The following is a 24,486-nucleotide window of genomic DNA, read 5'->3' on the forward strand; positions in this document are numbered from 1 at the left end:
CATTTTTATTTGATTTCTAAGCCAACCCAATCTGTTTTGCTCCATAGATCGTCAGTTTTGTTGCTAAACAACCAACCCACCTAGATGATTTACCGACATGCAGCTGTGGAATGAAGATAGTTTAAAAAGTGATCTATACTCAATCAAGCCTATAATCAATTTTTAAAAATAGGCTATATACCTAATCAATTAGGGTATTTTCTGGTGTGTTTGGTCTTATGTGTATTATTAGGCTACAAAAGAAGTAGGCTAGATTGATAGTTGATTGCACTGTCGGTTAGACCAGAGTTTCCCAAAGTCAATCCTGGGGCCACTCTGGGTGCATGTTTCGGTTATTGGCCTTGCACTATACACCTGATTCAAATAACCAAAGCTGGTTGATGAGTTGGTTATTTGAATCAGTAGTGTAGTGCTAGGGCAAAAACCAAACTGTGCATCCAGGGGGCCCCCAGGCTTGACTTTGGGAAACCCTGGGCTAGGCTGTGGTCTTTGGTGTGGCGTTCAGTCATCATTGAAGTACCAATGTCCTCCAACGGAGGGCGATATGTTATATAAAATGCATTCAAACCATTGGCATAGATTGTGGTGGAATTTCTTTTGTAAATATGATTTTTTTCCCCTGATTACTTTAATTCACTTGTTATCATAGTAGCCTATGTGATTATTCAAATATTATACAATGATTCTCATGTGGTTGGTATAGGCCATAAGTTCCAAAATCTTGTAGGCCTATTTCTCTTTTGCACTTTTCTATTTACACTAGCATCCTATAAACATTTCCTGAATGACAATATTAATGTGCATTGAGAGTAATCCACTCTGGTCAAATCTGTTGTCATGGATGTCACGTCTTTCAGTTGGACCTCACAAACTGTAGCATATGCCCTGAGAATAGAGCTCTCTAACTGGAGTGCATCACACTAGACCTTTAGATAAGTATGTTCACAGTAACCAGACAGTAACCATATTTACTCTTTCTGAGTCTTAGATAAGGAATATCTGTTTCAGCAATACCCATAACCCCCTGCTTCCTAGTGACTTATGACACGACATCGCTTGCTGTTACTTTTGTTGTGTGGTTGGTTATTTTAATGTTTGGTGCTGACCTTATGTCACGCACTGACCATAGAAAGCTTTTCATTCTCTATGTTGGTTAGGTCGGGGTGTGACTAGGGTGGGTCATCTAGGTGATTTATATTTCTATGTTGGCCTGGTATGGTTCCCAATCAGAGGCAGCTGTTTATCGTTGTCTCTGATTGGGGATCATATGAGACAGCCATTTCTCCGTTGTTTTTTGTGGGATCTTGTTTTTGTGTAGTTGCCTGTGAGCAGCCCAGAACGTCACGTTTGGTTTTTCTTCTGTTTTGTTTGGTGAGTTTATTAATTATTAAACATGTGGAATTCTACGCACGCTGCGCCTTGGTCCAATCATTATAACGATCGTGACACCTTATTGCCTCCCATGTAATCTGATAATACATTACAAATGTGATATGGCTGAATCTACACCAGATAAATATTCATGTAGAATTCATCATCTGTGAATAAACCTTTGTCATAGTGGGCTACAGTCAGTGTCACTGGTTTTATTTTCTCAAGGTGTCACACAAATAGGATTCATTTTGTGTTGAAACATTTCCATATAATTTTTCTATATCATTTGATTGCAATTAAACCCAATCATATAAAGGCCAATCATACCAGTCCTCAATACATTTGGCCAGCCTCTATGATTGCATGTATACTAAGTTTTTTGACAATGGTGTGTTTTGGAGTCTGGGCCCTGTTGTAGTGACTCCTCCCTTTGGATGATAATGATGGGAAGGCTTGATGAAAGCCCAGTGTCTCTATCTCAGAGGATGTGCTGCTGGGAAGTTTTCCAGTGTTACTGAGATAGGGCCTGCTGTCCAGAAGCTGTGAACCTGACGTTAGCCACATAGGATTAAGTAGTGTGATGTTTGCTCTTTTTAGGGGACCCACAGGGTTCCTTGTACGGACAAAGACGGTTCTGCAGGACCACATATCAAATATCTACAGCAAGCCACCCAAGGACAAGATTGGGCCTGGGGTAGGAACCAACACTCCTCATCTCTCTGTCCTTGTTAACTTATTTCTTGCAACCAGAAAAATATTGTTTTGGAAGTGTCCCATTTGGTAATTGTTTCGTTTTTTCCATATTACCAATTTCGTTATCATTTTTGCATTCTTTATTCTGTTGTCTGCAAATGTTTGAAAGTCTATGTTATCTTATATTACCATTCAATGTCAGAATTGAATGGTCAAGCTGGTCCATGCAAAGCTCATAGGAATTGAACTAAAACAAAGCTATTTCTGACGAATTGCGGCCCACTGAACTCCTAAAATTACACAAGCATCAGACAAGAAACTACAACACTACAACAAAGTTACAGTCTGAGGCAGCCATATCTTTAACACGTTATTTTACATTCTCTAATGTGGTGAATTCAAGCGAATGGGGGTTTTCCAGCTAAAAGAGAAAGATGGTTTATTAATAAATGTATTTGTATTTATTTAAGTTAGTAGTGCCAATTTTTCCCCTCGGAAAAGAGATCTGATGACAGAGTTGTGAGACAGAACCTAGTGTTCTGTGCAGCCGTCCGCTCAACTTCCCTCAGGGTTTTTAACTGATCATTTATGGGTGTAGCTATGAAGCCCAACAGTGCCAGGGGAGGATGTTGTGGAGGCAGGGGGATGGAGACTGTGCGAGGGAGACCATGATGTAATATAATCACAGCAAAGGATCATGACCCTCTGGGGGGCAGGTCAATTGGTCGGCCCAGCTGTAAGCCTACAGCACGAAGGAGAGAGAGGGCTTGATAAACAGGGAGAGACAGAAAGTTGGGTTTTACACAAATGCATAAAAACCTGACCCAGGTAATTACAGTGTTACTACATGACCAAGGAGATACATTCAGCTGTTGCCTGTTGGCCTTTTGATTGTTTTATATTCTAAATGTGTATGTGGTCTCTTTGTTTCCCTCACAGCAATCTCTCTTCACAATGTCAGTGTTTGCATTCGCTCTCCTGGCTCCAGCTGGATGGATCATGCACCGTATACCAGTTTACCGCCAAAGACCCCCTCCAGAACCCTGACTGGGCTACACCACCATGCATAGTATGACATCAGTGAAACATCAGCGAAAGATAAAAACATTGCCTAAATGTATCTTGTCTTAATAATGTATAAGATTAATAAATATATAAACAGATGAATGAAACCACAATAATTTACCAGGTGAATGGTATAATGTTTCATATTTTCAAATTGTTTTTTTTTTCTAAAGAGGTGGGATCATGACATGTAGTATTTCAGTTGATGGCACTGTAAATGCATTATGGATTCGTCCCTTAAATTAGCACTGCTTCTATTTGTAATCATACATCTGCAGTAAATGCCATCCTATCTGACTCAGATCAATAAAGACAAAGTTGGCACACTGTTGTATTGTTGTTTGTCTTTATTGCAGACATGAAATATTGTTTCAGCAGGCTGGCCCACGGCCAACTATGTTTTCGGATTCAGAATTCCAATCTATATGTGACTTCCGTTGAATCCGTGATTTTCTTCTAGTGGACAAGAAGTACCAGGAACCAGTGCGTCAGCCCAGGCTCCAGAGACAGGATGTTGTTACTTTATCAGCTGGAGATGGGAATACTTTAGTCTGGGTTCTTGGCACACACCGAGATCTGTTGAGAAGGCTAGTTAAGCTCATAGTGTCCATTCTCTTAGGCTCAGAACTGAAAATCTAGTTTATCTTTGGAAAATCTTGTTTATCTTATTTTAACTGGGGTGAGCTTGGAAGAATTACAATTACTTTCTGTAAAGAAAAGAAAACCATTCATGATGTAAATAGTCAGTTGCCATAACCCCCCAGTGATGAAAGCAAGAAACTATAGGAGCAATTCTCTCTCACCCCTAACTAATGTGGATCAAATGGCCTATGTTTACCACAAAGAAGTACAGTAGTTTGATAGTATATTTTCAAAACATTGTTTTTGTGCATACTGTCACAATACATTGTTTAAAAATGCGACCCCTGATGCTTTATAAGTTACAGTTACAAAATCTCTGATAACCATCTGTTGCTTGATTATAAATTAGCCTATATAAAATAGTGATATATAGCCTAAGAGGAGTAAGTATGCCACCACGTTCGAACTTCTCACTTTGATTCTCAGTTGATGCAGAATTGCAAAATGAGCATTAACAGTCTCATGTTGAGGCGGGTGTTAAAAATCACTTTCTTGAATGACACTTTGTCATAGTCGGAGCAGTCCATTTGGAAAAGTATGTTCTGATTTGGGTCCGGCTTTTTCTATCAGCACATTGACATATACATATAAAATGAAATATATATAACATATCCACGAAACACACCACATGCATTTACATTACTTACATGTCCAATGCAAGAGATTTCCATTGCTGTTAACCTGCTTTCATGGCAGCAGTGGTACAACCAAAGCGAGCCTGTGCGCGAGGGTGTTTATTCACTTTTCTTAAGACTAAGGGGGAACAACACCGTAGGGGAGAAAAAAACATTTGACATTTGACAGTGTTTGTTTTATGATTCGTGAATTATTTCCACAATGTCTACGAAAGCAGAGCAATGTAAGTACTATTATTTAAAATATTCCTATTATATCCTCCCATTTTTTTCGTGTAATTTTCTAGTAAGAAAGCGAATGAGAGGAGCTGTCCTTGGTGATGAAACCGCGGTTGCTAAGGCAGGTTGCAACACGTTCTCGCGTCGCAGAGGATGGCTCGAGGGGCTGGTGTCTAGGGGATGCTCTATGTTCTGACGGTTGTCACCAAAAATATATGAACATAACATTCTAACCGATATTAAGCATTCATTTTTGATTGACACGCTGTATTGGTATCACGGTCGATTTGATACGTTTTCCACTGAACAATATGGTGGCATTGTTGATCAATAATGTGGTTGATTTGCTTGTTCATATCATATCTTTTACGTTCATAACATAAATACGAGTTTTTTCTTCATCATTTACCTCTGAACAGGTGGATAAACAGACTGTGGTTACATTATTTGATAAACTATCAGATTATTTACTCTAGAAAAGGAGAGTGAATAAATGCATAGTGTAATAAACAATTGGTGGTTTGTTGTTGTTGTCAATCAACACACCTTGAAAGAACTCAACATTTCTCAAATAGGCATATAATGCATGGAATAAACAAAGTTCCTATATATACATTTATCTGTAATAAACCCTGCTTAAACGATTTTACATCTATTTGGCCATGTTTGGGGCATCTAAGAAGGTACTATATGCTATTCTATGGTACCATGTATAAACACCCACTAGGTAGCTTATAGAGATGTGTGTTGTTTCTCCTGCATTCTGTAGGCTACATTGACATTACTGAATTGGTCAGACATTAGCTTGCACAAGTATCACACGTTTTAGCCCTTAAAAACAAGAGTTGATATTTGGTTTTGGCAGACAAAAAATGAGAGTTTTTAGCCCTTGCTAATTTTTTCCACCCTGTTGGCTCTAGCAATTGAGCCTGTGGACGAGGTGCATTTCTGGTTTTACAAAGTGTGTCTGAAGGGAGCCCTGCTGATTCTATTTACAGAACCACTGTGTTGTAGCCAACCATGTTTTCTTTGGTATGAAATTTGTAGAAAATGAACACACTCCTACACCCATGTATATAGCCTATACACAGTCATTTAATTACACATACACCCACACCCTGCCCCACACAAACACAAAGCCTGTGGGTGTTATTGTTATTTTTGGGACTTGTCATTTGCAGGTCAGCGAACACTAAACACTACCAGTGTGAGTCACAAAATGGCACCAAAACAACCCACTCCAGGGCTGGTTGTGACCTAGCTGGACAAACACAAAGGTCACTTAAAGAGAGACCGACAGGATGCCACAAGGACAATGACCCGTTGCCATGCTTGGGGCAGACTATCAATAACCAGGCTTATACTGTACCAACCATAACCTATTGCCCCCACCTCCCTTGAGGCTTCATCAGACTTCTTTTGTTTGTTACTCTGCTCTTTATCTTGTTTAGTTGCCTCTAAGATACGATACTTGCAAGAGTATCACAACCGTGTGCAACACAATATTTACCCCGTGCCCTCCGGAACAGACATTGCAAACACACTGAAATACTTTTCCCAAACCCTGCTCAGGTAAGTACCCTGCGCTGGAACCACAGGTGAAGTAACGGAACGTAACAGTATTTGATGTTTAGTTTCAGAGGAGAGGTGACTGTGGTTTAGCCTAATTCTAATACATGCACAGCAATAAGACAGGATTATTGCTGGTAGGAAGTCAGTTGAAATTAGAAGATATACATGTAAGTGGAAATATGGGAAACGGTTTCCAACAGTGCAAGTGTATCATCATTTAAGAATCCTAGTTGATAACCACCCAGGTCCTTTTTAGAGAGGGAATTGAGTTGCTCCATCCTCTGCCTTTGTGATACCATATGTTTCATGTTGCTGTATGAGGACCATGATCCTACAGTATATCAACAACAAGAGTCAACAACACGATCCCCTCATATCGCCCCATGGCTGTCTGATATTGTAGTACGCTCTTTTTAAATAAAATAGAGAAGGTTTGTTGTGTTCCAACCAATAAATCAAATCTGCCAAGATTGCCATTACTGAGTCTTTCCAATGTGGGTGTGCCTCAAGGGGATATGAATTGTGTTGATGTTGTAAGTAGGCGGTTATGAATAATAATGTGAATAATAATGTTATTTTGCAGAGTGTACCTGGTATGGTTGGTATTATATTGGAGAAAAAGTACCAAAAAGAAATAGCAATTTCAACCCCTCTGTCGGTTCAGTAGTAGCTTTGTAGATGCACATGTTCCTAGGATGGCCTGTAGTCTCACTCCCAGAGGGGCTAAGGGAGGTCTGGTCCTCTGGCTCCTTGGGTCTGACAGTCCCCAGTGTGCAGTGACAGAGAGCCTGTGGAGGGAACAACACGTCCCCTCAGAACAGGTCAAGAAGCCAGGGCAGCCATTATGGCCACAACCAGTATGTGACATTTATTTGTTGAGTTTGAGCAGAGCTCTCTGTGAGAATCAGTTGTGCTTTGATCATTGGCTACAGAAATCATCATCATTAGGCACAGTTATCTAAAAGGATGGGGATTAGGGAGACAGAACTTTCATGTTTCACTTATGAAAATTATGGGATTATGACAATCATTTTCATTTCATCACACAGTGGACACAGTAGTGCATTTTTTATGATAATGTTCAAGTCAATATTGGTAAACTATCTTGGATCTTTCTGACTTTGCTGAGAGAATGATCTAGCTAGATGTGCTTGCTAGGGTATCGTTACAATCCTGGCATCCTATTGGTCCTTGGCACAGATGGAGCGTGACAAGGGCTGTGATTGTATGAGCCTATGTTGTGGCAGCATGTTAACTCTAATGACAATTGTGTCTGTGAGGCTCAGTATCGCTGGGGTGTGAAGGGAATCACACTGGTATGATACTGTAACATTCGCCTCGTGTTTTCCTTGAGCCAAATCTCCTCCCTCCCAATTCACACAACAAACCATACCTCCCACATTGAAACCACTCTGCACTGCTCAGTAGACTCTCAGACATTCTGACAGACACCTGTGTTTCATTAGCCTGGGGTGAAGAGAGGGAGAGAGAGAGAGAGTGTGAGAGAGGGAGCACTGAGGCTTGCATATGTCAGGTTCCTGGGGAAAAAAAGAGTCCCGCACAGACAGAGGATGGAGCGCCAAATTAATATTTCATTAATTCTGCAGCATAGAGCGATATCAGTGTAAGACTATTATGATATTAGTGTAAAGGGATGCGGCTACCTGGGCTCATTTTAAGGGGCTTACTCCAAGGGGTGCTATGTAACATGTCATATATTAGTCAAGTAACGTAGTTGCCACATTTTCCTCCCAGCCAGTCATCTAGAAAGTAACACCCACCAGCCAAGCTGTCTAGCTCTCTGCAGCAGTGAACCATGGATTCACAGTCGCCCTGACCCCACGCCAAATTCCATTATCATTTGAGTGACTGTGAGGAACCAAGATGCAGTCTGATACTGAATCAAGATAATTTCATGTATCATATTATAATGTGATTTCCTTCATTCCTAGTTCCTCTTGAACCTTGCCTGGCATGAACAAGTCACACTCAAAGGAAATGAAATATCTCACATCTAGCTAAGAAACAGTGGTTATTACGGTATTATATCCCCTAGTTAATGCTTATTTACAGCAATGTAATTTATAGTCAGTGGCTCACTCAAGCTTTAGAGAAACTAGATATTGCCGCAGTTAGCGACAACATTTAGAAGATAGTGACAGTGTAGGTTGTTTTATCGGATCTAAGATGTGTTTTACTGTGTGTGCATAACGTGTGTCTGTGTATTATTGTATGTGTGTTTGTTTGTCTGTGTGTCTCTGTGCGTCTGTGTGTGTGTTCAATTCAATGCTGCAGTTGAGTATTTGCAAAGAGGGCAGTGATATTAAGTCATACTCCGCAAGATATAAAGCTAATCTCCCCCATTGTTGGAAACTGACTATCCCTTCCAACTCACTGAGAGAATGTTTTTTACACTTTGGTTTGCGTTATTTAAAATCGTCCAACTTGAGGCCAAATTCTTACGGAGTATAACTTTCAGGGGAATAGTCAGAGTATGATGATGTTAATCTTGAAAAATGTCATAATAGTAGGCTATTCTGTATTGCTACACTAAAATCCCCTTACTCACTGCCCCTGTAGAAATGCTATACCTCTACCTCTATGAAAAACAAAACATCAGAATTTGTCATCTGGGCTCTCATGCTAAGTACCTCCAAGTCATTTTACTGATAGAACAGCTTAGTTCTTTAACATCGTGTTTAGTAAAAGAGCAAGGCTCTCTGTCCCCCCGCCTCCCCACCCCTAGAATCCCCACACACAAACCAACCAACTAGTTATTTCCTCTTTGTAAATGGTGAAGATATCCACCTTCCCAGGGGACAGCAAACACAAATGTTCATCCCCCATTAGCTCACAAACATAATGCTACCTGTCATCCCGTTTGAAACAACCTATTCCTTTGTCATTATAGTTTCTTCCCTACCGTAGATTAGTTCTTACATTTATTTTAGAGACTTAAATCCATATGCCTGTTGGATCCCATTATTTCTCCTGATGATACTGATACAGTATCATAATGAATGCATATGGACATTTTTTCTCTGGTGCAATAAACATGTGCTGTGACCCAGACATTCTTATCTAACCTCACACACATGTTTATTACTAGCTGAAGCATGTTTCAAAAGTGTCACCTCCGTATTTTCCCTAACCGATTTGGTGTCATTCCCATCCTTGACGACTGCCCTACAAAACAGGATAATTGTCCCTGAGAAACATCATGGCCCATTGGCCTCTCGGTATGATTGCTGCTGAATTGATCTGATTGGAATATGGCAGCCACAGAGGGAAAACCATTTGCAGTTTCCCCTTCAGAGAAGTATGGGGTTGCCACTGAAAACATGCATTTTTTTTCTCCTTGTCGCCAGATACGCATGAGATGCAGTGATCATTGCAGTTTTTGCAAACATTTCTGTTCATGTTTTTTGTTTTCAGAAGACAGAGATGTACAAAAAGTGAAATAGAAAATTAAAGTAATTCTACGTCACACTGAACAGATAAAGCAGGGAACAATTCCCAATGCCTTCAGTGAAATACTACAGACACTGCATCCTATGTGGGGTCTATCTGGGTTGGTTTTTTTCTATTTACGCTGTCTCTGTAGTGCCATTTCAATGTAATGTGCTGTTTCTTTGTGTCTTTGTTGTCTCTTTTTTCCCTTGTTCCCCCCTATCCCTTCCCTCCTCCCCCCACCCCCGGAGCAGCATTCTGTCCCGCACAGGCAGGAAGGAGAACCAGGAAGCTTCCAATTTGGCCGTGCCCATGACCATGTGTCTTTTTCCTGTGCCATTCCCACTCACCCCATCTCTAAGACCACAAGTCAGTTCCATCAACCCTACAGTTACTCGCTCCCTCCTTTACAGCGTTCTGCGTGATGCCCCTCCAGACCGCGGGGGGCAGGGGCAGCAGAGTCGGGACGCTCAGCTCTCAGAGTACCCCTCTCTGGACTATCAGGGGCTCTATGCGACCCTCGTGACCCTGCTTGACCTGGTGCCCCTGCTGCAGCACGGTCAGCATGGTGAGTGAAACCAGGACATACCTCTGTACGTGTCCATCGCCCTACGACCCGTTTTGACCACATGAAGCTGCCTTTTCTGGCCTCATTCGCTCCAGGAGACGAGTCCCACAGAAGACCTAAAGGGATGCATGGGGTGATGGGGAACATGCTGGATCCTGCCAGCTAACTTTGTTGATAACTTATTTCTAGACATACTGTAGTACTGTACACATGTATTAACTGTTTGCAATCTCTTTTTCAAAAATGTATTGAAAATGGAAATGTATCTATAAAAAAAGCTATTTTAAAGGGCAAATTGCTATGGCTGGCATATGTTGTGTATATATTAACTGCACCAGGTAATCGTAAACTGTAAATAGCAAGTCTGTGAATATATCTGTTTATATGGAATAAGCATGAAAGCGCATCTCCTTGACTAGAAAGCACAACCCTTTGCTGAGGAAACACCAGTGCAGTATTAATAGGTTTTACTGAAACCGCACTGACCTAAACTGAGTCTCACAATACTCTCTCAGGATTTTGTTGTATTTATACACATTGTATATTTATCCATTTTCTTTAAGTTGTAATGCCAAATGTTTATTTACTTACATATGTTTGCAACATATGTACATTTCATTGAATTACTGTCTCTCTCTCTCTCTGTGTCTGTGCGTCTTGGCTCTCCCTTCTCCCATCAGATCTGGGACAGTCCATATTTTACACAACAACTTGCCTCCTGCCCTTTCTCAGTGACGATATTCTCAGCACTTTACCCTACACTATGATCTCCACTTTAGCTACATTCCCCCCATTCCTGCACAAAGACATCATTGAGTACCTGAGCACCTCTTTCCTCCCCATGGCTGTATGTGAGTACAGCCACTCTGTATCTAACATCCATCTACTTGCATGTGAAAAAGAACCCCTTTTCAATTCAACATGAAGTTAACAAGTCATTAAGTGGGATAAGTCTCATTCAATATCAGTAGTCATACACGTTTACCAGACATTTCAGTATGCATCACCATATCAAAGGAACTGCCAGGTTGGTGTCCCACAGTATGCAGTTCTTCATGAGGTTAAGGTTCTTCATGTCTTTTCTGTCCTTCTTTAGTGGGTTCCACTAGAAGAGAAGGGGGCGTTCCAGCATATGTCAATCTCTCTGCCTCCTCTATGCTAATGATTGCTATGCAGTACACCTCCAACCCAGGTAAACCTTGAACTCAGGTTATCCCAAACCAGTACAATACAGTACATCACAATGTCTATGTCCAGTGTAGCACAGCCTGTCTTTTGATTAATGTACTGTACACTATGTTATACCTGCCACCTGCCTGACTTTAGCCTCTGCCTTTTTGTTTCCAGTATACCACTGTCAGTTGTTGGAGTGTCTTATGAAGCACAAGCAGGAAGTGTGGAAGGTATATGTTTGTAAAATGCATGTGCCATATTCACATAGGTTAGATGTCTCTCTCATAGATCTGGAAAGTGTCAGTGAATAGCTTTGAGAGGTTCTTATATTTTAGTTCACTATGGCGTGTGTTGTGTTGTGGCAGGACCTGCTGTATGTCATATCCTACGGACCATCCCAAGTAAAGCCTCCAGCCGTGCAGATGCTCTTTCATTACTGGCCAAACCTAAAGCCCCCAGGAGCCATTAGTGAATACAGAGGCCTGCAGTACACTGGTGAGGGGCTTATGGTCTGCCTGTCAGGTTGGTCTTCTGTGCAACAAACCTTTAGATTGCAGGTCTAATCCTCCTTCCACCTCTGCATCTCTCCCCTCTCCTTTTTTCCCTCCATTCTATTTTCCACAGCCTGGAACCCCATCCACTGCCAACACATTGAGTGTCACAATGCCATCAATAAACCTGCCGTCAAGGTAATATCTGACTAACTACTGTACACTGTACACAAACATAAAGTGAATACACAAAGTATGTGCCAGATTGCTATGGTGTGTAAAAGCGTCTTGGTGTTTTCTGCTGGAAGCACAACATTAAAGCAACCAGCGAATGCTTGAGTGACTTTTGTCGTTCTGTTGTGTAATGATATCACTGGCCACGCAACTCAAGGCCTGTTTGCGCTGCTCTGCGTGTCTCTGCTCAACTGTGCTCAAAACTGACAAGTAGAGCGGAGAAAGGAACAGGGGCAGGGACAGGGGCAAGATTTCAATTACCCAGGAGCACAGAGGGTGTGTGTGTGTGTGTGTGTGTGGGGGGGGTCCTAATTGGAAGCCATGACCCCATACTGCCCCTGAGGATAGTACGCCTGTAAACGAGAGCAGTAAATTACAGAACATCATCTGAGCATCTCGGCCATTAGCACTGTGGTCTAATACAGGGTCATGTACAGATCATAGATATCAGAACATAGACATATGCATGCAGCCAGCCACAGACTAAAGGCAAGCAGAGACAGATAGAGCACACCTACTCATTCCAGGGTGTTTCTTTATTTATACTATTTTCTACATTGTAGAATAATAGTGAGGACATCAAAACTATGAAATAACACACATGGAATCATGTAGTAACCGAAAAAGTGTTAAACAAATTAAAATATATTTTATATTTGAGATTCTTAAAAGTAGCCACCGTTTGCCTTGATGACAGCTTTGCAAACTGTTGGCATTCTCTCAACCAGCTTCATGAGGTAGTCACCTGGAATGCATTTCAATGAACAGGTGTGCCTTGTTAAAAGTTCATTTCCTTCAGGGGTGGTATACAGAAGGTAGCCCTATTTGGTAAAAGACCAAGTCCATATTATGGCAAGAACAGCTCAAATAATCAAAAAGAAACGACAGTCCATCATTACTTTAAGACGTGAAGGTCAGTCAATCCGGAAAATTTCTATAACTTTGAAAGTTTCTTCAACAGCAGTCGCAAAAACCATCAAGAGCTATGATGAAACTGGCTCTCATGAAGACCGCCACAGGAAAGGAAGACCAAGAGTTACCTCTGCTGCAGATCATTATTTCATTAGAGTTGTCAGCCTTAGAAATCGGCAATAAACTGCACCTAAGATTGCAGCCCAAATAAATGCTTCACAGAGTTCAAATAACAGACACATCTCAACATCAACTGTTCAGATGATACCTTCATGGTCGAATTGCTGCAAAGAAACCACTACTAAAGGACAATAATAATAAGAGACTTGCTTGGGCCAAGAAACACGAGCAATGGACCGGTGCAGTCTGTGCGAGGACGTCTGTCGGGAGCTGGCCTGCAGAGACACCACCCTCACGTTTGACCAGCTGGTGGACCTGTCCATCCGGCTGGACAACCTGCTGACTACTCGCGGACGTTCAGATCGGGGTCTGGTGGTTCCATCCTCCCGCACCCCCTCTCCAATACCCATGGAGCTGGGAGGGGCGGTGTGCAGGGAGACCGGAGGGGGTTCCCGCTCGTGCACCATCTGTGGCCGCAGAGGTCACACTGCCGTTTGGTGCCGGGTTGGTTCCTCTAGGAATCGAGGCAGCAGGCAGGGCGTCACCCCAGGTGAGCTGGCACCAATCCTACCCAGAGCCCTCTGTTGCACATATGTTTGTGTTTGTCACGTTCCCTGAGTTTTCCCCGCATTCCCAGCATAAGGCGCTCGTCGATTCATGCGCGGCTGGGAGTTTTATTGATAGGGCTTTAGCCCATAGTTTAGGGATCCCCATCGTTCTCATGGTTGTGCCCTTCCCCGTTCACGCCTTAGATAGTTGACCATTAGGGTCAGGGTTGATTAGGGAGGTGGTGGGTCATACGGAGAGAATTAGTCTCTTCCCTATTGACTATAATGCATTTCCCGTGGTGCTGGGCCTACCCTGGTTAGCTTGTCATAACCCCACTGTTTCTTGGCCACAGAGGGCTCTCACAGGGTGGTCACGAGTGTGCTCAGGTAGGTGTTTAGGGGTTTCCGTTGGTGCTACTACGGTGGAGAGTCCAGGTTCCCAGAATGCGAAGGCAGACACACTGTCCCAGATGTATGACACAGAGGAGCGGCCCATGGATCCCACTCCCATACTCCCGGCCTCTTGCCTGGTGGCACCGATAGTGTGGGAGCTAGACGCAGACATTGAGCAGGCATTGCGTACAGAGCCCGCTCCCCTTCAGTGTCCGGCTAGGCGTCTGTACGTTTCGTCTGCTGTCCGCGACCGGCTGATCTATTGGGCTCATACGTCACCCTCCTCTGGTCATCCTGGTATCGGTCGGTCGGTGCTCTGTCTTACTGGGAAGTACTGGTGTCCCACTCTAGCTAAGGACGTGAGGGTTTATGTTTCCTCCTGCTTGGTGTGTGCCCAGTGCAAGGCTCCTAGACACCTGCACAGAGGTAAGTTACAACCCTTACCCGTTCCACAACGGCCGTGGTTGCAGCTGTCGGTGGATTTCCTGACTGATCTTCATCTTCACAGGGTAACACTACGATCCTGGTCGTTGTGGATTGTTTTCCTAAGTCCTGTCGTCTCCTCCCTTTGCCTGGTCTCTCTACGGCCCTACAGACTGCTCTGGCTCTGTTTACACATGTCTTCTACGGGGTGCCTGAGGATATAGTGTCTGATCGGGGTCCCCTAGTTCACGTCGAGGGTCTGGAGGGCGTTCATGGAACGTCTAGGGGTCTCTGTCAGCCTTACCTCAGGTTTTCACCCCGAGAGTAACTGGCAGGTGGAGAGAGTTAACCAGGATGTGGGTAGGTTTCTGAGGTCTTATTACCAGGACCGGCCTGGGGAGTGGGCAATGTTTGTGCCCTGGGCAGAGATGGCCTAGAACTCGCTCCGCCACTCCTCCACTAACCTCTCCAACACTTTTTTGGTTACTTCATGACTCTATATGTTTTATTTCATAGTTTTGATGTCTTCACTATTATTATACAAAATAGAAAATAGTCCAAGTAAACAAAAACCCTTGAATGAGTAGGTGTGTCCAAACTTTTGACTGGTAATGTATATATGTATATACAGTACATTCAGAAAGGGTTCAGACCCCTTGACTTTTCCCACATTTTGTTATGTTACAGCCTTTTTCTAAAATTGATTAAATTATATATATTTTCCTATTCAATCTGCACACAATACTCCATAATGACAAAGTGAAAACAGGTTTTTAGACATTTTTGCAAATGTATATCATTAAAAAATATATATATATACCTTATTTATATAAGTATTCAGACTCTTTGCTATGAGACATGAAATTGAGCTCAGGTGCATGTTGTTTCCATTGATCATCCTTGATTGGAGTCCACCTGTGGTAAATTCAATTCATTGGACATGATTTGGAAAGGCAAACACCTGTCTATATAAGGTCCCACAGTTGACAGTACATGTCAGAGCAAAAACCAAGCCATGAGGTCAAACGAAATGTCCGTAGAGCTCCGAGACAGGATTGTGTCGAGACACAGATCTAGGGAAGGGTACCAAAACATTTCTGCAGCTTTGAAGGGCCCCAGGAACACAGTGGCCTCCACCATTCTTAAATGGAAGACGTTTGGAACCACCAAGACTCTTCCTAGAGCTGGCCACCCGGCCAAACTTAGCAATCAGGGGAGAAGTGCCTTGGTCAGGGAGATGACCAAGAACCCAATGGTCACTCTGAAAGAGCTCCAGACTTCCACTGTGGAAATGGGAGAATCTTCCAGAAGGACAGCAATCTCTGCAGCACTCCAACAATCAGGCCCTTTATGGTAGAGTGGCCAGACGTAAGCCACTCCTCAGTAAAAGGCACATGACAGCCCTCTTGGAGTTTGCCAAAAGACACTAAAAGAACTCTCAGACCATGACAAACAAGATTCTCTGGTCTGATTAAACCAAGATTGAACTCTTTGGCCTGAATTCCAAGAGCCACGTCTGGAGGGAACTGGCACAATCCCTATGGTGAAGCATGGTGGTGGCAGCATCATGCTGTGGAGATGTTTTTCAGTGGCAGGGACTGGGAGACTAGTCAGGATCGAGGGAATGATGAACGGAGCAAAGTGCAGAGAGATCCTTGATGACAACCTGCTCCAGAGCACTCAGGTCCCCAGACTGGGGTGAAGGTTCACCTTCCAACAGGACAACGACCCTAAGCACACAGCCAAGACAATGCAGGAGTGGCTTCAGGACAAGACTCTGAATGTCCTTTGGTGGCCCAGCCAGAGCCCAGACTTGATCCCAATGGAACATCTCTGTAGAGACCTGAGAATCGCTGGCAGACCTTGAGAGGATCTGCAGAGGAGAATGGGAGAAACTCCCCAAATACAGGTGTGCCAAGCTTGTAGCTTCATACCCAAGAAGACTCGAAGGTGTAATCGCGGCCAAAGGTGCTTCAACAAAGTACTGAGTAAAGGCTCTGAATACTTATGTAAATGTGATATTTCTGTTGTTTACTTGTAATACATTTGCACAAAAAAAGTAATCTGTTTTTGCTTTGTCATTATGGGGTATTGTTTGTAGATTGATGAATTTTTATTTTATTTAATAAATTTTAGGCTAAGGCTGTAACGGGACATGTGGAAAAAGTCAAGGGGTTGAATACTTTCTGAATGCACTGTACACAGACTTATTTGAGTTTGAGGTGTTATCACGTGTCATGGCACAAGCATTGAAGAAATAGGGTGTGGTATGTACTTCTTAGGACCCCTTACAATCCTATATCACTGCTACTATTGTACTGTATATTCCTTCTGGATCCTGTAACTGTCTGTTGTCGCCCTATAGATGTGCATCGATCCCACCCTCTCCGTTGCCCTGGGAGAGAAGCCCCCTCCTCTGTACATCTGTGAAGAGTGCAGCCAAAGGATATCAGGGTCTGTTGTTGTAAAACCTTACTCTCCACCAAGATGCCATTCCAAACATACGTCACCTGCTGTCTGCTTCATTATTCCGGTCTTTATCCTGAGGGAGAGGCATCACCATGGTTGCATAATTCCATTGAGCAGATAATGAGATTGCCATCACTAAACAACTTGTTCTCATTTCCTCTGACTTATGGCATACTGTATACACTGTCTATGTCTAGCTCTTTAGAATACAATGTCTCTTCTTGGATCCTCATTAAAGACTCACAATATAACATGAAGCAGTCATGCAGACTACTGTATATGTTTGTGTATCTGCTAGAAGTGTATTTATAAGGTAGTCTCAGCTAACTATAATTTGATTTATGATTTATATATTTGTGTGACTTTACAGAGATCATGCAGAATGGCTTGTTGATGTGCTCTTGCCCCAAGGTGAGTGTTAGCAAATTAATCTCTCTCTCTCTCTCTCTAGAGTCAATCAAAGGGGAGTTTTAGTTATGACTGTAGGGAGGGAGGTGGAATTTAGGCTGAGTGCCCACATGAAAACAATTACAGTTTACAATAGAAAACTACAGTAATTACTATAGAATTCTGTAGTAAACTGTAGTATACTGTAGAATACTATACTACACGCTGTAGTATCCCTCAATCATGTGTAGTACTTACTATAGAATGTTGTAGTATACTGTAGAATACTATAGTAATAACTACAGTATTATCAAAAAAATGATGCTGTAGTAAATACTACAGTAATGTTAGCAAAAACACTATAGTTTTTTAACTATAGTAAACACTACAGTATTTAATTTGCATATACCCTGCCCACTCCCCTCTCCCATATCCCAGTTTGTGCCACCCGTAAGTGAGAAACCTACCAAATACCCGCCAAATATAGACCAACTATTGTGTTCCCTACAGGTTACAGAAAAGAGCAGAAGCACTGTTCTTCAGGTTATGTGCTCTTTTAGTACTTCTCCAGTAGGTTCTCTCAAGGACAAAGCCTCCGATTTCATGTCAAATATAATAAAACAAAAGTGCTATAGTAAATACTACAGCAAGGTCTGCAAAAACACTACAGTAAATACTACAGTATACTACAGTCCTCAAAAAACACAAAGTAATTATAGTATATACTACAGTTTTCTTTTACTACAGTATTTATACTATAGTTAGTCCAGTATTTCTACCATGGTATACTACAGTATTTTTGTGTGGGTGAACCCAATGTCTGTCTGTATGTTATGTTGAATATCTCTGGCCTCGTCTTTACAGCTGAGATATCTGCTATTTGTCAAAAGAAGGTAAGGCCTGAATGTTGGTGCATTCATATGTGTTTGTGTTTGCTTGGGTTTGTATTTGTTTGTGCTCTCATCAGTTTATGCTGAATTCATAGTAGTATATTTGATGGCTAAAAATACATGGCTAAAAATGAGTACCCCTTTTTTCTACATATTAGACCAACAAGTGAAGTAGAGTTAAATAAAGGTTAAATTAAATAAATAAATAAAGAGTGGTGGATTGGAATTGTTTGCTAGTTTGTTTGCATTTTTGGATGGCTTTGCTTACCTAATCATGGACAGTGGCTGTGCCGCCCTTGCTATGTCATTGCTGGTTAATGTGTTGGTTACTGCCTAGGGCCTTAGGAAAGTATTCAGACCTCTTGACTTTTTCCACATTTTATTAGGTTACAGCTTTTTTCAAAAAATGATTTTAAAACAAAATCCTCATCAATGCATACCCCATAATCACAAAGTCGAAACAGGTTTTTCATTTTTTTTTGCAAATGTATTAAAAATGAATAACTGAAATTTCACATTTACAAAAGTATTGGAATGCATTTCAATTAACAGGTGTGCCTTAATTTGTGGAATTTATTTCCTTCTTAATTGAGACAATCAGTTGTGTTGTGACAAGGTAGGAAGGTATACAGAAGATAGCCCTGATTGGTAAAATACCAAGTCCATATTATGTCAAGAACAGCTCAAATAAGTAAAGAGAAATTACAGTCCACCATTACTTTAAGACATGAAGGTCAGTCAATGAGGAAAATTTCAAGAACTTTTAAAGTTTCTTCAAGTGCAGTCGCAAAAACCATCAAGTGCTATGATGGAACTAGCTCTCATGACGATTGCCACAGGAAAGGAAGACCCAGAGTTACCTCTGCTGCAGAGGATACGTTCATTAGAGTTAACGGCACATCAGATTGCAGCACAAATAAATGCTTCACAGAGTTCAAGTAATGGACACATCTCAACATCAACTGTTCAGAGGAGACTGCGTGAATCAGGCCGTCGTGGTCAAATTGCTGCAAGGAAACCACTACCAAAGGACACCGATAAGAGACTTGCTTGGGCCAAGCAATGGACATTAGACCGGTGTAAATCTGTCCTTTGGTCTGATGAGTCCAAATTTGAGAATTTTGGTTCCAACCGCCGTGTTTTTGTGAGACGCAGATTAGGTGAACGGATGATCCCCGCCTGTGTGGTTCCCACCATGAAGCATGGCGGAGGAGGTGTGATGTGTGGGGGTGCTTTGCTGGTGATACTGTTGGTGATTTATTATGAATTCAAGGCACACTTAACAAGCATGGCTACCACAGCCTTCTGCAGCGATACGCCGTCCCATCTGGTTTGTGCATAGTGGAGGTATCATTTGTTTTTAAACAGGACAATGACCAAAAACACACCTCCAGGCTGTGTAAGGGCTATTTGACCAAGAAGGAGACTGATGTAGTTCTGCATCAGATGACGTGGCCTCCACAATCACCTGCCCTCAACCAAATTGAGATGGTTTGGGATGAGTTGGAGCAAAAAGTGAAGGAAAAGCAGCCAGCAAGTGCTCAGCATATGTGGCAACTCCTTCAAGACTGTTGGAAAAGCATTCCTCATTAAGCTGGTTGAGAGAATGCCAAGAGTATGCAAAGCTGTCATCAAGGAAAAGGGTGATTACTTTGAAGAATCGAAAATATTAAATATTTTATACTTTTTTGGTTATTTCATAGTTTTGATGTCTTCACTATTATTCTACAAAATAGAAAATAGTAAGAATCAAGAAAAAAATCCCTTGAATGAGTAGGTGTGTCCAAACTTTTGACTGGTACTGTATATATATATATATATATATATATATATATATATATATATATATATATATATATATATATATATATCATGCCATCATGCCATCATCCATCCAGTGTTTATTTACCAATGACTAGTAAAAGTGCTTGATTTGATTTGAGGAGAGAGGTAACCACTTGTGTCATTCAAGTGCTGTAGAAAGAGACACTATACTAGCCTGCTACAGGCTACAGGGACCTAAAGTGGAACACTCCCTTCATTACTTGTCCGATGGATGGCCCAGTCTTAATGGAACTGGCAGGGCATGATGTTTGTTCCGGAGCACAGTCCCAAGGGCATAAAAGTTCCCCCTTGTTTCCCACGGAGACTGACACACAATTCACAATGCTCAGGTAGTGTATCAAACTGAGCAGCCGGCCAACAACTGTCCTCCATCCCAGTTTATCCAGCAGCAGTTTCAATCCTCACACAGCCTTTTCAATAGGCTTTGTCCCACCGCAGAAAGCTCTTTAAACTCTTACCTGGACCCACGCCAGCTCTCTCATTACCAGCATATTGTTGTTCTGAGAGGTGATTGCTAGTTACAGCTAGACAAGGGGTTGCCTTCACAGTGTTCTGTAGTTACAGTATTAAACACTCATATACTGTGTAGAGTATAGTCCATTAACCAAGTTTTCAGCATAATGCAACAAGAAGTTATGGATTGCGTGCAGCTGTGGTTTTTCGTTGAAAGAAAGAATTGTCCGTTTTATGTTTTTGCAAAGAACAGAGAGAGGGGGGAGGGAGGAAGAGAGGAAGAAAACAGAGAAAGGGAAGATCTGTTCATTTGATAGGTGGTAATGCATCTCTGTAATGGCCAAAGCTTTTAGTGGCTGATCAGATTAAGCCAGTCCACAATTGCCACCATTTCTTTTGTTGAGAAATGAGACACCATAGGGACATGTGCAGTACCTATCTAAGAATGTTGCTATCTGTCCCATGGCAGCGTACACATTAGTATACACACACAAATATACTCAAAAGTGAAAGAACGTTCATTTCATTTGGGATGTCTAAACATCAGTGTATTTATTGAGGCATATGAGCATTTTATCTTATTTCACTTAAAGGGACATTTCACAATTGTTCAACTCCAACTTCATATTGATGTCCAGCACCACCCCAACATCAACATATGTGAAAATGGTGCGTTTCTATGTTTTGGAGTAAAACATATACACTGAGTATACAAAAAACATTAAGACCACCTGCTCTTTCCATGACAAAGTCATTGGAAACACTTATCTTCCTCTGTCTTTTTTACTACAAAACATAAAAACACGCAATTGTCTTACGTTGATGTTACAGTGGAGCTGGAGATGTTGAGAAGTTGAAAATGTTAGTTAAATTTCCCTTTAAATGGTGCAAACAGTTTAGATTTCTGTAACCAAAATAGTAACATTTTTATATTAAAATTATACGAGGAGTTGTCCTCTCATTGTCCCCTCTCTGTCTTGTAGAACTGTAGCTCTCATGTCAGGAGGGCGGTTGTCACCTGCTTCTCAGCTGGCTGCTGTGGGCGCCATGGCAACCGGCCTGTCCGCTACTGCAAGCGTTGCCATGTCAACCACCACAGCAGCGAGACGGGGGCTGCGGCGGAGACCCATCTCTACCAAACCTCTCCCCCTCCCATCAACACCCGCGAGTGTGGGGCAGAGGAGTTGGTGTGCACTGTGGAGGCTGTTATCAGGTGAGCATCACAGACAACACAGGCAAACAACTGTATGCTTCACAATTGCACTGATTTAAACCAGTTATCTACCTCTCTATCACTATCCATCTATCTTTCTCTGTCTATCTGTCTGTCTCATTCTTGATTCCCCCTCTCTCCATCCATCTATCAACATCAGCCTACTGAAAGAGGCAGAGATCCACGCGGAGCTGCGTGAGTTTGAGCTGAACAGGCGTCGTCAGATGGGCCTGTCTGCCTCTCACCACTCCCTTGACAACATCGACTTCGATAACAAAGAGGACGACCAGCACGACCAGAGGCTCCTCAGTCAGTTTGGCATCTGGTTCCTGGTGCGTGGCTCGCTGGTCTATCACTCACTATCGCAGTAGTGAGATTAGGATGTTGACACACCTGTCTGGGCTCTTATTACCAGCCCGGGCTGTACTCTCTTCATAGTGCAACATTATATGCTTTAACCATATCTCTCTCCAATCTCGGAAGCCCCTGATTGACCATGATACCCTACATCCTTGCCCCCATCCCTGTAGGTGAGCCTGTGCACCCCCAGTGAGAACACGCCCACAGAGAGCCTGGCGCGGCTAGTGAGCATGGTGTTCCAGTGGTTCCACTCCACAGCCTACATGATGGACGATGAGGTGGGCTCCCTGGTGGAGAAGCTCAAGCCACAGTTTGTCACCAAGTGGCTGAAGACCGTGTGTGACGTGCGATTCGATGTCATGGTGATGTGCCTGCTGCCCAAGCCTGTGGAGTTTGCCAGAGTGAGGAGGAGCGGGGGAGGGGTGGAGAGGGGGAGGAGGAGAGGGGGAGGAGGAGAGGTGTTGGAGGGTTAAGGTGGTTGAGCTTCAGGGGGTGACCGTGAGGGGTTGTAGGGTGTAATGGTGGGTGTAGGATAGTATGAGGTTAGGGCTGTTTCTAGAGGCAATGCACATTGTAGGGACAGCAAGTGATGGTTGTGTTCCTTGGTGAATACCCTCCATGGTTATACCTGACCTGTGTATGTGTCTATGCACTCATATCCCCAGGTGGGGGGTTACTGGGATAAGTCTTGCAACACGGTGACCCAGCTGAAAGAGGGGCTGAACAGGATCCTGAGCCTGATCCCCTACAACGTGATCAGCCAGCCGCTGTGGGAGTGCTTCATGCCAGAATGGCTGGAGGCCATCCGCACTGAGGTGCCTGACCAGCAGCTCAAGGAGTTCAGAGAGGTGCTCAGGTACTGTATACTGAATTTCCTCCAAGTCGCCCAGTTCACTGTACTACCTCCTCTACGTCAATGGGTTCCTATGGTTACTGTTGACGCAGAAATCATTTTCTCTCTCATGAGAAAGTTTGAATGCTATGTGAAATGTAATGTGACTATGTGAAACACACGGGGTAGACAGTGAAAACAGACTTGCTTAGTTTCCATTGTTACACCTGAGAGAGACGCAATACTAAGCCTCAGCTCCAAAAGCATTTCCCCACCTCTCCCCTCTGTTCTCCCTGCAGCAAGATGTTTGACATTGAACTGTGCCCTCTGCCCTTCTCCATGGAGGAGATGTTTGGGTTCATTAGCTGCAGGTTCTCAGGCTACCCAGCCTCTGTGCAGGAGCAGGCTCTGCTCTGGCTGCATGTGAGTATAAGGCCTGTGGCTTTTTACGAGTGTCCATTTCATATTGAGTGGTTAATTTCATGTGTGAAATGGACAGGTTGTCATGATGTGTGAGTGCCTGGGCAGGGGCTTTACTGAATATCGAACTGGGTCACACGGCTAGCATGAGACCAGAGTTCTGAGGGGGAGAGAGGAGGGATTTTGCTTTTGATTCCATATGCACTCACAGCCTGCTGTCCTATTTATACGTGGATGGATTTTCACGTTTTCTGTCATGACTGTGATTACAGACACCAAAGTAATTCAATCTGTCTATATAGGTCACACTCAAAGCAGCACTACAGGAGTATGTGTACTACATTCTAGTGTCTTGTCTTTAGCCTCTCTTAACATCTGTTTGTTTGTGTGTTTCATATGTGCGTGTGTAAACCTGTTTTTGTCATTAATGTGTCTTGTGGGTACGTATGAGTTTGGTCTGCATCTTTGTGTGTGTGTGTGTGTGTGTGTGTAACTGTTGGTGTGTTTATTTGTATGTGTCTGGATGGACCCAGGTGTTGTCAGAGCTGGACATTGTGGTGCCTCTGCAGCTGTTGGTCGGGATGTTCTCTGATGGGGTGAACTCTGTGAAGGAACTGGCCAATCAGAGGAAGGCTCACGTCTCAAATCTAACTGGGGAAAATACTGAGGCTCGGAGGGTGAGATGTCATACTATGTCATCAACTCCCATGCAAAACAACCTCAATGCCAAAGAAAAAAGCTCTTATCGCTCATATATTTCCTTTCTATCAATGAACAGTAACAGAAGAACAAATGAGCTCAGGACAGATACAGTTTACATCCACAATAGGAAAATTATTGTTATCTAGCTACCCTCTATTGTCAACCATCCACGGCCCGTGCGTTGTCATGGTAACTGCTGAAGTCTAAATATAGTCCTGTTTAAGGGGCTTAATTGAGTTTTACCATCGTTCAGATTTATCATTGAAAGTTAAAGCCTTAGGCTCATCTATCGACAGTATATTTGCAGTATATTTCTACACCTGAACACACCTTGATAACTTGGAGGGTAATTCTAAGGATAGTACAAATATGAAACAATTACACGTTTGTGTGTGTGTGTGGG

The 24,486-nt window shown here is 42.7% G+C and overlaps 1 protein-coding gene and 1 long non-coding RNA gene across 8 annotated transcripts in view; both read left to right on the forward strand.

Moving 5' to 3' along the window:
* Positions 1-1,827: 1,827 nt before the first annotated feature.
* On the forward strand, positions 1,828-3,461 carry LOC112262305. Its single transcript, XR_002955326.2, has 2 exons — positions 1,828-2,068; positions 3,007-3,461. It is a non-coding gene; the product is annotated as an uncharacterized LOC112262305 (long non-coding RNA).
* A 1,018-nt stretch (positions 3,462-4,479) lies between these two features.
* LOC112261731 (protein unc-79 homolog) overlaps positions 4,480-24,486 on the forward strand; it is a 45,552-nt gene continuing 25,545 nt past the window's right edge. For 6 of the 7 annotated variants that reach the window (XM_024437319.2, XM_042330011.1, XM_024437320.2 and 3 more), the window contains exons 1-17: positions 4,480-4,633; positions 6,080-6,200; positions 9,905-10,218; positions 10,899-11,069; positions 11,315-11,410; positions 11,566-11,621; positions 11,757-11,886; positions 12,016-12,080; positions 16,878-16,966; positions 17,352-17,392; positions 18,233-18,261; positions 21,540-21,769; positions 21,930-22,101; positions 22,300-22,530; positions 22,795-22,985; positions 23,261-23,384; positions 23,915-24,058. In XM_024437319.2, the coding sequence (XP_024293087.2) occupies positions 4,612-4,633; positions 6,080-6,200; positions 9,905-10,218; positions 10,899-11,069; positions 11,315-11,410; positions 11,566-11,621; positions 11,757-11,886; positions 12,016-12,080; positions 16,878-16,966; positions 17,352-17,392; positions 18,233-18,261; positions 21,540-21,769; positions 21,930-22,101; positions 22,300-22,530; positions 22,795-22,985; positions 23,261-23,384; positions 23,915-24,058 (2,226 nt within the window). In that variant the 5' untranslated portion in view covers positions 4,480-4,611. The remainder of the gene's footprint in view (positions 4,634-6,079; positions 6,201-9,904; positions 10,219-10,898; positions 11,070-11,314; positions 11,411-11,565; positions 11,622-11,756; positions 11,887-12,015; positions 12,081-16,877; positions 16,967-17,351; positions 17,393-18,232; positions 18,262-21,539; positions 21,770-21,929; positions 22,102-22,299; positions 22,531-22,794; positions 22,986-23,260; positions 23,385-23,914; positions 24,059-24,486) is intronic. The other variant, XM_024437324.2, reaches the window with a different exon arrangement.

Source organism: Oncorhynchus tshawytscha, linkage group LG11, assembly GCF_018296145.1.
Source record: "Oncorhynchus tshawytscha isolate Ot180627B linkage group LG11, Otsh_v2.0, whole genome shotgun sequence".
NCBI classification, from domain to species: domain Eukaryota; kingdom Metazoa; phylum Chordata; class Actinopteri; order Salmoniformes; family Salmonidae; genus Oncorhynchus; species Oncorhynchus tshawytscha.